This window comes from Anopheles aquasalis, chromosome 3 (assembly GCF_943734665.1).
Source record: "Anopheles aquasalis chromosome 3, idAnoAquaMG_Q_19, whole genome shotgun sequence".
In the NCBI taxonomy this organism is placed as follows: Eukaryota; Metazoa; Arthropoda; class Insecta; order Diptera; family Culicidae; genus Anopheles; species Anopheles aquasalis.
This window is the reverse complement of record NC_064878.1, coordinates 63,138,549-63,152,813: the sequence shown is the minus strand read 5'-3', so window position 1 is coordinate 63,152,813 and position 14,265 is coordinate 63,138,549. Positions and strand designations below refer to the sequence as shown.

The window sequence follows — 14,265 nt, the reverse complement described above, 5'->3', positions numbered from 1 at the left end:
ATTAAAAGGACTTCCCATAGTTGGTGGATTGGCCGGTGGTTATAACTGCCAGGATGGCCTCCTCTATTTGATGTACTACCAATAAAGACCAATATTACATGTGTGTTAATATAGGAAAGAAAAATTTGATTGCATTTGTACAGGTGAGGTGTGGGGCCACGACAGCATCTTTCACAGGTATGAAATTTTCATGGGCTGTCCTTTGGCGACTTGTGAAATTTACTTCAGCTGCACGGGCACGATAGTAACCTTGTTTTGAGACAACAACGAACCAAGTCGGGAACCTCGGGGTCGGGAAAAATAAGATCCTGTGAAAGAAAGTTTCTTTTATTTTTTTCCATTCTCGGCCACGCTAGCATAATTCGCCGCCTCACTTTTATGGCATACTTACTGAGATAAGCATTGGTACAAACTTTGTGTCTGAAAAAATAAAACAACTTATTATCGTAGCAGAACAATTAAAGTACAACGCATGGATGCCAGGTGGCGTTTAGATTAGGAAACCAATAACCAAAGAATCTAGAGAGTGTTTGTAAAAAAACCGCATTTCGGATCCATCAATATTTCTTTCCTTGTTTTCGAAAACAGAACACAAGTATGTAAGTTTATTTCATTGGGGGTTTATTACGAAGCCTCAAGTGAATGAAATTCTTTCTACAAAGAGGTACATTGCAAGTTATGCCACTGATGCCACTGGTGCCAGTGGTTCATCGGCCGGTGTGAATATTTCTCTAATAATTTCGCATAGTTTTGGTAATCTGCGGCAGAGGCCAGTACCCTGGGCATCTAGCGGTGCTGCTTCAACGAAGGTGATCACAGCAAGAATGCTCAACAAAAGGACAACCAACGAGAACTTCATTTTTGGCACTTCTCAGTACAACGTGCAGAGTTTAGAGCTTGAACGTGAGTGGCTACGCTTGGTTGGATCGGCAATTTTATAGTCCATTAGCTTGCAAGATTCCCAAACAACACCACCCCTTGAAACGTTGTTGCGAAGCGTTGAACAAATGTTTTCGAGAAATGGTCAGACTGCAAACTCTGGTTTCACAGTTCATACCAGATGTGTAATATTTGTACAGTAGCCAGTGCGAGGCTCGTACCGCGACCCACAACAGCACATTTTGAGGCAACAAATGAAATTAAGTTAAAGAAGATGGGGTGCGAGTTGAAATTGGAACAACAAGTAATGGAAATGAAGTTGGAATAAGTTTCATGGTAAAACATAACATGTAACGTAGACTTAATGCAGAATTACCTGTTACCTTTACAGAACAAATGATCCAAAAATGTGATATTATCAGAGCACGCAAATAGAAATGTACAGGGACTTGATGAAATTCTGGCAACAACGAAATGTTGCTCCGTGCCAGGAGAGAGGTCCGCGATGCCATACCAGTGGATCATAGAAAGGGGGCGTTCTACGGTATTACAACTATCCTTTCCTTTGAGTGGTGCCATCACACGTTTCTTTCGATTGCACAAAAAAAATCTTACTAGTGAGTTGGGTTTGAGAATGTATATTACAAGTTCCTCATGTGCCACTATTGCTTGGATGATTGCAACTAGGATAGATGGGAGATTGTCTACAGTTTACGATAACAATTTGTCAATAATCTTTTTAACAATATCGCACAGCAGTGGGTATGTATCGCAGAATTTTCCTCCCAAAAGTATAGCTTTGGCCTCCAATTCAGCATACTTTCCATCGTAGTCTTGGGGGAACGCTTGAGAGAAGGATATCAAGACGAGGAAGCTTAGTAAAAGAAACGCGATCGAGAGCTTCATGCTGGATGGTATTGTTTGTGCTGCTGAAGCTCGATTTGAACTTGAATAACATATCTGCGATTCATCAGTCTTTTTATAGCCAAGACAGTTTTTATTTGTGATTGTATAGGTTGTGCGATTCTGGAGTTTGCTCACTTACAGCCTTGATCAGAGGCATTTTAACATGCGTTCATAATTCTTTTGTTAAACATTGCTTAGAAAATGTTTTCCAGGGCTTATTAGTACGATTTAGCATTATTCTACTTTTTAAATTTCTCGTGTTGTTCAATAAGGAACGTTTATTGCGATGTATTTTAATCCTGAAAAAACTGAAATAACATTGTTCCTTACTAAACTCCTTTTTCCCTCCACGCGCTAGCAACCCGGAGTAGGAGATTCTTTTCTCAAAGTATTTTCCAAGACGCTGTATAGCAATGTTTAGTTACGGCAAAGCAGATTCTGGTTTTACCCACCCATTCCAGATGTCATGTGTTTATACAGTACTCGACAAGCGACACGTTTAGCACACATTGCATGGAAAACAAAATTGTGGAATACGAATCTACGTGTCATGTTTTGCGGTTTTTAGATGAATTTAGAGATTTTTTATTTTCCACCCGAACATAATGTCACGAATTTGACTTAATTTTCAATCGTTTTATTAGCGATGCTTCAATCGAGGGACTCTCTGCGACAGCTAGTCTGCAGCTAGTTGCCCTGCGGTAGTTTATGATAACAATTTATCAATGATCTTTATAACGATCTCGCACAGCAACGGTCTTCTCTCGCAGAATCTGCCCTGAGCTGCGATTTTAGCTTGCTCTTCAGCATACTTCTCGTACTCTTGGGGCAGCGCTTCGGCGAAGGCAATCACAGCAAGGATGCCCAGCAGCAGGATAGCCAATGAGAACTTCATTTTGAAGGCTTGTAGATGCTTGTCGGTATTACTGTACGACGATTTGAACTTGAACTTGATTTTTCTTCGATAGATCAGTCGTTTTATAGTCCAATTTCTGTCGGCAGTTCCGTTAAACCTTTTTTGTTGATACCTATGAATTGTTTGTATTACATGTTCAGACGATCGGTCGAGAAGCTTCTCTTTAAACAATGTCTCGCAGATGTTTTCGGGGAATCTGTTGTGTCTCTGGCCTTGGATTCGCGCTGGTCGAGATGTTTGTTATCTGGACTGATAATACCGCACAAAGAAAGCTGTCAACAGAAACCACGTTGCACAAAACATGAAGCTATCAATAGCCAAACTGCGCAATATGTTTTGAATAATACGATTGAAACTCAGTTGGTCTGATCAGAAAAAAGATTGTGGAAATAAATTTAAACCGCTTCAAAGATTCGCACCCACTATCCTAGTGAGTGGCTCCCTTTCTCTCAGCGAGCATGCACAACGCCGAGCATATTTTTCTCTGAGCGTTTCTCTTGCGCTCAAAACTCCACTCCGTTCCACTCGCCAAACTCCGTTTAGATGAAACACAAAATCGCTGAAATATACATATTATGGAAGGGTGCAGGAAACCCAGTAAAATTCTAAAAATATAACCAAAACAAATTACAGTGTTAAACTCCACTCTTTTCACATCAGCAAAGCAACAAAGGGCCTAAAACAAGAATTTATTTTCTCAAATGTTTATGCTCTCTGGAAAAGAGTGGAGATACAAGGCACTCAGTGAGTGGACGCGATGCACGAGAAACCGCGCGTTCGGTTGTTTGCTTTAAATTGTCGGCATTTAAATCCAAGGAGGAATTTGAGGAAAAGATCTGTTACAAAAAAGTACCATGGAATTTCAAGCAAGCTATCAGAAGTTTAAACTAAGCTCTGAATTAGTTAAAAACTGAATACTCGGTCAATATTTTAAACTCTACGGACAGAAAGTTCGCCGACTGGTTGCAAGTTTTGTTGTTTGTTAACACGCACCAGATGCACCAGACAAGATAAAGCATAACAGTGTCTTCCCTGTTGCCGGCAATTTCATACTCCCGGAGACACGAGAACCATGCTGCCGCAACACCGGACCACGGGACTCTTTCATTCATGCTGAGCATGAGGATCATGTTCACCACGAGATCATGCGCTTGCATGGAACTCGCCGCCGGATCGAGCGCACTCTTGGCCGGCACTCGCCCTCGAAACGTGATCGCGTCCACACACGCCCGAAGAGAAGCGAAGAAGCGTGCAAGCTAAGGCGTCGTTTTTTTGTTTTGCGCCACAACACAAACAACAACAGACGCGAACGGACATCGGAGCGTCCTTCGTTCCTTCGCACTCGCGTGCCCAAGCGTGAAGGTTCCAGGTGTGACCACCGGATTGTTTTATTTTCCCGTGCTTGAAGTGCGTTGTTAGAAGTGGGTTGCTTCTTGTGACCAGCGGGAGTGGAACACCGGAAAAGCATCGCTCCGGTGCCCGCGACACAGCGCGATAGTGCGAACGTCCGTTCAACGTGTCAACGGAAGGCGAAAGTGTGTCCCGCCGCGATCGTCACCGTCGCCTGACGAATCGCCAATCGTCCGAGTGTGTGAGTGCGAGCTTGGAAACTTTCACAAAAAAAAACGCCTGTGGCCGGCCGATATGAATAATTAATTTTTCGGGAGACGCCAGAGTGTCGACAGACATCCCGATCGAGCCCAAGGAGCTGTTAGTGTTGTTCAGACGCAACCATTCGCAGTTTCGCTTCTGGTAGAATGGTCTACTAGGATGCGTTTGTTGCAACAATAGAACAAGCGTTCGCACAAAGTGATTGGTGGTGGATGGTGATGATGATGTAGTGCTTGGCGAATCGATATCCTCGACACGACGACGACTTGAAACACGCAAACAACCTGCTGTACAGTGGGACAGTGGCGAAGACAGACGGGGGCAAGCACGCAACCAGACCATCCTCGAGAGGCCAAACGACGTAACCGCGCGGCGTGCACAGTCGGTTGTTGGTATCGATTTTTCCCGCCCTGTCTGTGCATTACCTGGTGTGTGTTTTGTGTACGCTCGGAAATCTGTTCCCTTTGGCCCGGCCTCAGGTGTATTATCGATTCGCGCGGCCAACATTGAAGGGCTCGCACCAGAACCGTGGCACAACGTGACCAGTGAGGCCAGTGGTGATCTGTTTGTGTCTTTTATCGAGTCGAACAAGAACGCGCTGGTGCGCGGTGGAAGCTCCCGTGTCACAGGAGTCTTACAGGAGTGGACAGATTGCTTGCTTGGTAGCCACGGAAAGTCTGACTTGGAAAGGATGTATCTGGTACAGGTAAGAGTCCACCGTGGATCGAAGGCGTCCGGGGGAATCGGGTAGAACGAGGGATGTTTTACAGTCTCGAAATGAAACCCGTGTCCCGGGTACCATTTGCGGAAGGTCCTGACCAGGAATGCTACCCGTGAGGGCGTGTGAACCAAACCACTTGCCGGTTTTTCGTTGTCAAATAGCAAATGTTTGGAATTTCCCCCGAAGAAGCTATTGACGGCGGCTACCTCTAAAGACACAGACACCTCCATCCATCCATTGCCTTCTCATTCAAACTCCCCTCGGCCACTCTGCGTCGTTGCCCTTGACCGGCAGCGACCATATCTTTGACACGTCGCTATCCGACACGTCGATCTTCGACAATAAGGTGGCATGTCGCGGCGTAATCAGTGTGCGCAATCATAAGCCAGCTACTTCCTTCCTCGTCGACGATCGGTAAAGGTCAGGGCGCCATGGCCAAGGTAAACAACAATTTGTTCGTGCCGTGGTTGCCACAGTCTGTGACACTCAACGGCTAGCTGGCAGTAAATTCTTTTCATCGTCCAGGGTGTGATCGTCCTCGCCTCGGTGTCCTTAATCATGGTGCAATTGTTTGCGGGGTCCATCTTTGGTGATACTTCGATTTTGTGTTCGAAACATGATCCGCAGTCACTTCACTCCTCGGTATGGAGCTCGTTTGCGTGTCTCGATCGCACCTTGAGGTCGCTCGTTGATCGTCGCTTCTTTTGGGATAATTCTTTTGATCAAATTCCCAACCGTGATCCTCGAGCGCTGAATCCGAACCTTCTCCCGCGGGGAGGGTTCCTGAGGATCGATCTGTTGCGACCGTCGTGTGTCCTTCGCATACCAGCCTGAATTAGCGGGTGGTAAACAATCCCCCTCCCAACCACCTCCTTCCCTTCACTACTCTTTTGTGTCTGTGTTTGCCTTGCGCTCGAGATCACCGTACGGAAATGTAAGAAAAAAATGGAATCCCCTTGAAGGATACAGCGTCCTCCCCGCTCGATCATCGATCAACATGAGGTCACACCAACCACCACCAGCATCACCACGGATCCCATCATCAATCCCAGCTTCCCAAATTGGGATCCCTTTTCCCTGCGTGCGAGCCTTTTGCGCCCTTCTGCTGCGTCCTCGAGGACGCAGACGCGCATCATATGAAGAACTCCTCCTTCTAGGGAGGATGGTGCTTTAGGGTTCGCTCTTCCTCCTTGCGTGTTGAGCTCCGGCTCGAAAGGATCATGTCAGTTCGATAAATTGGTCTCCGGCAGCGTCGACGACGGCCGTACGATCGTCATAATTTGTGTGTTTGCCGAGACCTTCCTCCAGCGCGCTGCTGCTGCTGCTGCTGCTGCAACCGAAGAAGAAGAATCAGGGTTCGTCGCTTGGTGCAGTCTTTCGTTTCGCTGGATTACAGAAACACGCCAGCCCCGCTGATTGAGGGTTTTCGAACCGCAATCGCACCGGAACGCGAAGTGAATTTCGGATTCTCTTCCTTCGCCGGGAGGACTTTACGAGAGGATTACCGGGACTGGGTGGGTGGTGGAGGCGCTTCTTCCTAAACAAAGTGAAAATTATGCATTATGCTTTCCGGCTTCTCCTTCGTTTTGCTGTTCTGTTGTGCGCTTTTCGGTTCGATTGCGGATCGTTTTCGGATCGTTTTCTGTGACCGCATCTTCAATCCGTGAGATGCGAGATTTCAAGGTCTTTGCCAAAAAGAACCAACCGATCCGATCGCGAGCGCTCGCACCGCTGGGTGCTGTCCAACATTTTGACAGGAAATTAAATGCTGCGGCTACCGCTCGCAGCTCCGTCTCTTGATCACGATCGTTGCCATCGTTTCCTGGAACGCCTGACTTGTGATGCACCCCATCGCCGCTAGCTTGATAAGCTCTTCTCTAGCCCTTGGGGGGCAATCGGACAGCATTCCAAGAACCATTTTTGGAAGGCAAGGAAGCCCTCTAACACCCTCTCTCATTCTTTTTTTATTCTCTTCATCTCGTTGTTTTCGATTTACCATATAAGTAGAGTTCAGGTTGCTCGCTAGCCTGGCATCTCAACACCAAATAATCAATTAGCACCAATCCTCGAAGAGACCCAGCTGGTCCTCTGTGATCCGTTAGCCCGCCGTATTGCTCTACGCAGCTCGGGGAAATCGATTATTCTATCCACTGCACTCCACCATCCACCAAGAACACGCCACACAAATGATAAATGAAGCCGGCTTGTGGGTGCAAAAGTGAAATTCATCACCAACCGAAAAAGCGACCAGCAAGAAGCATCGAAAGAAAGCAGCAGCATAAATGGTCGCTCCAAAACTGGGCTTTTGTATCTCAAAACGATGCTGGAAGAGAGACAGAGGGGAAGAGTGTGCCGGTAATGATTCGCATCGCATGACGCATCCATTCCCGCTCGTTGTAAAGCGATTCTAAGCGATCATTACGGTAGGATTTCGGGAAAAAAAACCGTTTGCCAAACACGGACACCGGCAGGTGACCGAACGCAATTTCGGTTGGCGTTATGCCCCTTTTTGGGGTGTACGGTTTCTGCTCCTCAATAACAAAAAAGCTAGTTAAAATTCAATTTAAAGGTGCTGAAAGAGACCCTAATCCCACCACCTAACGGTCTCGTACGGGCGCGCGCATATGTTGCTCTGGTGGGAAAAGAGCGCTCTATGCTTGGTAATGTTTTTGGCACTTTTTTCTCCCAAAAATAAAGCGAATGAAAAAAAAATGTAATAACGCAACCGCTCAGCCAAAAGCGATCCTGTTTTTTTTTTGGGCAAGAAACTAATGAATGGCTCTTAGGGGTTCGAGGTAAATAAATGAAAACAATTAACGCCACCGCCACGGCGTGTGTCGTGGAAATCGCTTTTCACCGGAATGAAAAGTCCGCTGGTTTTTAAAAGAAAAACGGAAACATTTCCGCGCACAGTGACTTAGGCTGGAGTCGGTCAAGAGCGTCGGTGGTCAGTGGCGTTATAGGAGGCCGTTAAAGATCTGCTACGATCATGCATAATTCAACTCCTAACTGACACGCACACACCAAGGGGACCGTTTGGTTGAACTTTCTCGGTCACACATTCGAACCACGCCGCGTACGATACCGTAACTGGACGCGACAAACCTCGGGCTCCGGGGGCTAGAGGTTGCCAAAAAAACACCGTTTGCCTCAACCACACGCGTGTGTGCGGTGGCGCTGAGGTCGATCGCACGAGGGGAATCCGTTTTTGGAAAGTGTAGCAAACGGTTTCCCCCCCGGGCCACCGCATAAATACATAACCATGCGCCGTCAACCCACACTGGCACGCTCACGTGTGGCTGGCCAGCAACCATGTGGCCGGTGACCGTTTCGTGAGGGAATGCTAAATTAAAACCCAATTTAAAACGAATCTCCTCCGCGCTTCCTCTCCGAGATCAGCGTCTAATCAGCATCGACGAGCCCTTGCTGCGCCCGTTGACGGCAGCTAACGCCGGTAGCCAGTCGGTGCCTTGTGGTGAGGTAAGGCCAGTTTAGGGTCTGCTACTCTGCTGTTGCTGATTTGTCCGACCACTTGTCGACTCGACCACCGTCCAAGTCGCCGTCGTCTGGAAAGCGCTTTTTTTCTTTCTTTCTCTCTTTTGGAAAACAATAAAAACAAAACTTTCACTGGAGAAACCCCCGATCCGATGGGGATTTCAATGGCAACCGGCTGGCTGACTGGCTGACTGGTTGGCTGACTGGATCGTTGGACTCGTTGGCGTGGTCACGATACCTCGTGAGGTCAAAGTGCCTTTTCCCTTAATTTTTTTTCTTCTCTCTTATTTTTCTCCGCTTATCTGCCGGAGAAGCATCGGAGAGTTGAGGTGGGCAATGAAAGTTGTCACCACGGCTGTTTCCTCCTAATCGACTCGATCCCGCGGTCGTACCCGCTTTTTGGTGACATCTTAATCGTACTCGTAAGGGGTAAAGGGCCCCTAGGGTTTTTGGTGAGATAAGAGTTCGATGAGGACGCGTTGTTCGGCAGGAGTTTCGTTTTCCTCTAGCCACAGCAGCCAGCCCGAGCACCTGTAATCCGGTTCTCCTTTAAGATTTCGAGCTCCCTGGTGGTGCACCGAGGATTGCATCATCATCACCTTCCTCCTCCTCCTCGTCGTCATCATCATCGTCGTCACCTTCGCTTCAGTTTCGCTTTCTTGCCCTTTTCGCAACTCGGATCCGATCTTTTGGATGATATTCTGGTTTTTTTTGCGTGCGCCCGTTTGGTGCATCCGCCAGTCCAGTTGATGCGTTTCTCCTTCTTCTTGGTGCTTTTCTCCGGTCTCCGATTCTGTGTCTGTCCGTTTTTGGACTCGCTGTGTGTGCCTGATACACCCGAGAACTCGATATCGGGGAAACAAAACCACAAAACCATCGCCAGGCCAGGAAGAGCCAATCCAATTCCATGAGCATTTGCGAGGCTGGATGCAGGTCCCAGGACCAGATGGAAGGTACGCACAGATAGAGGGAGAAGGAGGGGAACGGGAGTACATAACATGTGGGCAATTGAATCATCGTCTGCCATCGGTTGCGGTGCGTTAAGGGGTATCCTTTTCCTTCTCGAACAACAATGTGTTGTTGTTGTTGTTGTTGCTCGGCAGGGAACACAGATGGTCGATTCTCTCAGGTCAGTTCTGGTGGTTGGTTTTTGGTGGCTCGGGTGTTTTCCCTTCTGCATTCGTCTGCACAAGGAAAGGGGGCAATTAATATGAATTCGGGATTCGTTGTCTTCCTTTGCCATCGTCCATCTTTTTGATTACGTCAATTCCATATCCCGATTGTTGCTGCTAATACGCGAGTAACGATCGTATCATTTAGGCTTTTGTTGAGTGTTTGAGAATCGAAGCGATGGAAGTTCTTCTTTTGATTCGATAAACACATGTTCTGCCACAGGGAATTGCCTGTAGCTGGGAGGGAAAATTGATCGAAATTGACTTCGTTAACAATCCTCAGAAAACAGAACAGAAAACGAGAGAATTATACGTTATTCTTGGGAAAATGGAGCAGATACATAACTTCAAAAAGTGTTTAGAGGTGAATTTAAACTTTGTGCAGTCCCAGACACCTGGCACGTTGTCTTTTTGGATTGTTGGACAGCAAGAAAACGTTGAAGCATAGAAAAAACCCAGCATCAGCAACCGAAACGGGAGTTTAGGCACGCATCTTTGGCCACCACAGACGACACGACGCCATTGCGCCACGGTGCCTTACCGGTGTGGCCCCGGGCCTGCGACATCGCCATTCGTCGCGCATACTTTTGCGTGACAAAGGGGCCTGGCTTGGCCTGACTTCTCTCCCTCTGCCTCTCACTCTCTCCCTTTCTGCGTCGTGAAATCACGCATGGAATTCAGACGAGGGCATCAAGCAGAAACGAATTGTTTCCAATTTCACTCCACTTCACCTCAATAGCCTCGGTCGGGTGAGCGAGATGCGCGAATGACAAACCGAATTATTGCCGCTTAATTTTTCGCTTCAACCCCATTAGAGGCCCGCATCCACTGGACTGGACTGGGGGGTTGGGCACCCCCCAAACCGTCCCTTTGTAGGTCGATGGTCGATGGCGCCATTTGGCTTTCTTCGCTCTCGTGCGCCGCTTTTTGAGCGGGAGACGCGCGTGGAGCCTCTAACCGTGAAGAATAAGTTTTAATTATTGGCGTTCTAGGGCAGGTTGAGTGGTGGAAGGGGGAGGATCAAATGCACGCCTGGAAATTCCCCCCGTCCCCCCCGTAATGCTGGGAGTTGGCTAATGGCTTTATCTGGTAGTTCGCTTCCGTGGCTTAATTGACGGTGGCCGGTCCGGGTCCGTTGTTTTCTGGAGTTGCACCATCAGAACCTAGTAGTAACAGAGCAGCATCAGTAGTAGGCCTCAGCTCAATTGTCATCCATCATATGGCTCCTTCATCCTTCCGCGCACAGTAGGCGCTGCTCGAATTTGAACAGAGAACGGTCGGTTGTTCGTTAGGCCTCCGTTACGCATAGACTTCGCGGCTTGCGGCAGAACTTAAAAGAAGAAGGCCGACCATACACCGACCAACCAAACTGCAGGCGTCCGGAGTCGCCGGGGACCGGGGGGGGGGGGGGGGGGGGGCTTATTTAAATCCCACCTATCGCGTAGCCGTAAAGTGGCCGAAGACACAGAACGACGACGACGACTTGCGTTCTGGCTTGGAGGTGCAGGGTAGTAGAGCTAATTGCTGTTTACATTATTTATCACCGGGGACCCGACCAGACCAGAGAGCTCGGCCCTTTTGAGTCAAGTCATCAACCGTGTGCACCCCTGCCGGCTGGCCCGGAGATGGGAAGGTTCACCATTTACGCCGTCATCGACTGGCATCGAGGTGAACCGGACTGCCATCTAGACACAGCAGTGGCCCAGTTAGCGTCGAGGGGGGATGCCTCAGCCCTACACACATACACGCGAGCGGCGCGATCAGCGTGTCAAAGTCAATCAGAACGGATCAATTTCATCTGCCATTCGATGGCCCTTTGGGCCCCATTCGGCCGGGATGGTGATTTCCGGGTGGCTGCACAGTACATCCCCAGCATCATTCCGGATTCTCGGTCGCTCGTCTCGCGCCTCCAACCTCTCGACCTATTAAGTCCGATACCGCTGGCCTGTCCCCACTGGGCAGCACCTTGTGGGAGTCACGGCCCTCGACCCCCCCCGGGGGGACTTCTCGAGCCAGTGACTTTCTTCCGAGCCCAACAAGGGGGCCACTTACTGCACGGTTGGGGATGTGCATCAGCAACGTGGCCGCAGAACTGTAGCTGCCCAAGAACAAGCACCTTGGCTTGGCTGACCTTTTAAGCTGGAAGAGACAGGAGCGAACGGGGGGTTTCTGTGTGTCCCAAAAAGCGATCTCCCCGTCCTGCGCGCGATATCATTCCAGACGAGCATCGATAGGCCTGAGAAGAGAATCGATCTCTGCTGGATTGGATGGCTGTTGCTTTGTTCTTCGCCGGAGATTCCCCGACGACCATTCGGCCGCACCCATTGTGTACCGTTAGGGCAATCAAAAGCAAGTCAAAACATCGGCCCTTGGGATTGAGGTGAGCGCGCGTTGATTGGCGCGGCAGGAGCAGAAGAAGAACGCGCGCCCGAACGTTTCTGTTCAGAATGCGCGCGCACTCAAAGGGGCGACGGGGCGTTGAATGTGGCATTGTGTCAGTCAGTTTATGACACAATGATTATTGGGTATTAGAGCTCGCGCACCTACGCAAGATTGTGGTGACAGTTGTTATGGTTCTTGAAGCTGTTGTTGTGTGGCCTACACCTCGCTCGAGGTGGATCGTTTTCCCAAAAAAAAACCTACGATCTGAAGAGCCAATACAGTGGGATGATACTTGAACTTCCTGAAGTTGATGTACTTCAAGAAGATCTACTCTCCGACTCCAAACAACAACTCATCGACCTCATATCGTCAGGAGCCGCGTGATAGGCTCTCATCTGCTGGCTGTCACTTGGAATTGTCAAAGCGGTACTCTTGTGCAGGGGGGCTACTTTGATCCACCAAAAAATGGAGCCAAATTCCGCCCCGGGTTGAACCATGCTACCTGTACCTGAGATGCAAATGCCCCAATCCCTGTACCATCAAGTGGTGTCCGCAGCTCGTGCGTCAAGAAAGTGAAGCCACTCCAGTGCCACGGGGCGGCCACAAACACACTCGCACACAGTACACGGAAATGGCCAGCTCATATGGCTCACAGCCATGCCAGGGTCGAAGGTTTGAACCGGGAAAGTGCAAAACCTGTGTGTAAAGTGAAAAGCGACACGCAGCAACTCAACCCACAACCCACTGACGTAATCGAGATGGTCGCTCGATGGCCTTTTTTATGGTCTCGTCGTCGACCATATCGTGCTGCCGCACCCCTCTACAGCCAGGGCAGCCAGGTATGTCCCAACGGGCAACGGGCAAACGGCAACAGCAACGGATTCGAAATGCGAAAGTTGCTCGCGTTGAACACACGAGATCGGTCCATCCATCACACGGCCACGCGGTGGAACTCCAAGGCTCTGTGGGCTTCCGCGCAACAGCCACGAGTGGCGCGTTGACAGATTGCGTCCTGCCTTTAACGGGTAAGCTCGGGGGGGAGGGTGCAACGCACCTCAGCACACGTCACGATCCGATCTTGGTTGTTGCATCTCACGAGAGACACACTAGTGACGATCACGTTTTGAAGGTTAGTCAAGCACACCGCGCACCACGCGTGGCAAGCGACCGGAAGCGCCACGTTCGCGAGGATGCATATACGGATACGGCGGATGGCGGAAGCTTGACAGCTGACACATGTGCTCTCCGATACATCCAGTGGCTGGAATGGTGGCCGGTTTATCGATTTTAATTATCTAGGGGCCATTAGCCCTTTAGTGAGGCAGCCCTTGGACAGTGGATGCCTGGTCGATGCCTAGCGGAGTCTCGAGTCAGCGTCGCGTTGCGTCAAATTACCTTGGCCCACGGATGGAATCCATCGAGCGAGCGAGCGAGAGAGCGGTAGGCACGCTTCAGGAGGCGCTTGTTGGCGATTGTTTTTTTTCTTCTCTCCTTTTTTCTTCTTCTTTCCTTTTCTCTTCTTCTCTTCTTGTTTTGAACAGATTGTCCTCTCGGACAAATCATTAAATGCAATTTCCTTGTTGTCCATCTTGAACTCGAGTAGCACGCAAGCAACACGCAACTCGTCCTCGTCGTCACTCGCTTCTCGTTGCAGCTAAGCAGAGGTTCTAGAATGCAGCATAAAAAAAAATACATATGATCCTCGACAATCATAGAACAGTGCAATCATAAAAGCTCCTTAATTCCCCTCCTGGCCACCTCCCGTTGTTTGCTTCGAGCCCCTTTTAGATGCTGCGGAGATTGGAACAACAATGGAAGGCAAACAGGGAGGGAAAAGGATTTCAAATTCCTTTACCGCAACGCATCCAGGCGCGCGATCAGTGAAGCGGCGCACTGATTGAGGGGATATTCATCATCGAAACCAGGGCGGGGGAAACGGGTTGCGAGGGGTTATAAAAATCCTTCTGGAACCGAAAGGCTGCCACGGAGACACGAGGGCCAGATGTGAAACAGGATTTTCAATTAGAGCGAGAATTGTTTGTCGTCCCGTCGCATTCCCTGTCCCCCTTTTTCTGTTCGAGCTCACCGACGGTTGACGGACTCGAAAGGAACTGGTTTTCAATTGCAGGATCACTATAGCGCTCGGAGCGAGCTCGAAGCTCGCGTCATAAATGCTGATGAAG

General features: G+C 49.1%; 1 protein-coding gene across 1 annotated transcript in view; it reads left to right on the top strand.

Moving 5' to 3' along the window:
- Positions 1 to 3,911: 3,911 nt before the first annotated feature.
- The window catches only part of LOC126577592 (supervillin), a 133,988-nt gene continuing 123,634 nt past the window's right edge, over positions 3,912 to 14,265 (top strand). The window contains exon 1 of the mRNA XM_050239334.1: positions 3,912 to 5,018. Within this exon, the coding sequence (XP_050095291.1) occupies positions 5,004 to 5,018 (15 nt within the window). The 5' untranslated portion in view covers positions 3,912 to 5,003. The remainder of the gene's footprint in view (positions 5,019 to 14,265) is intronic.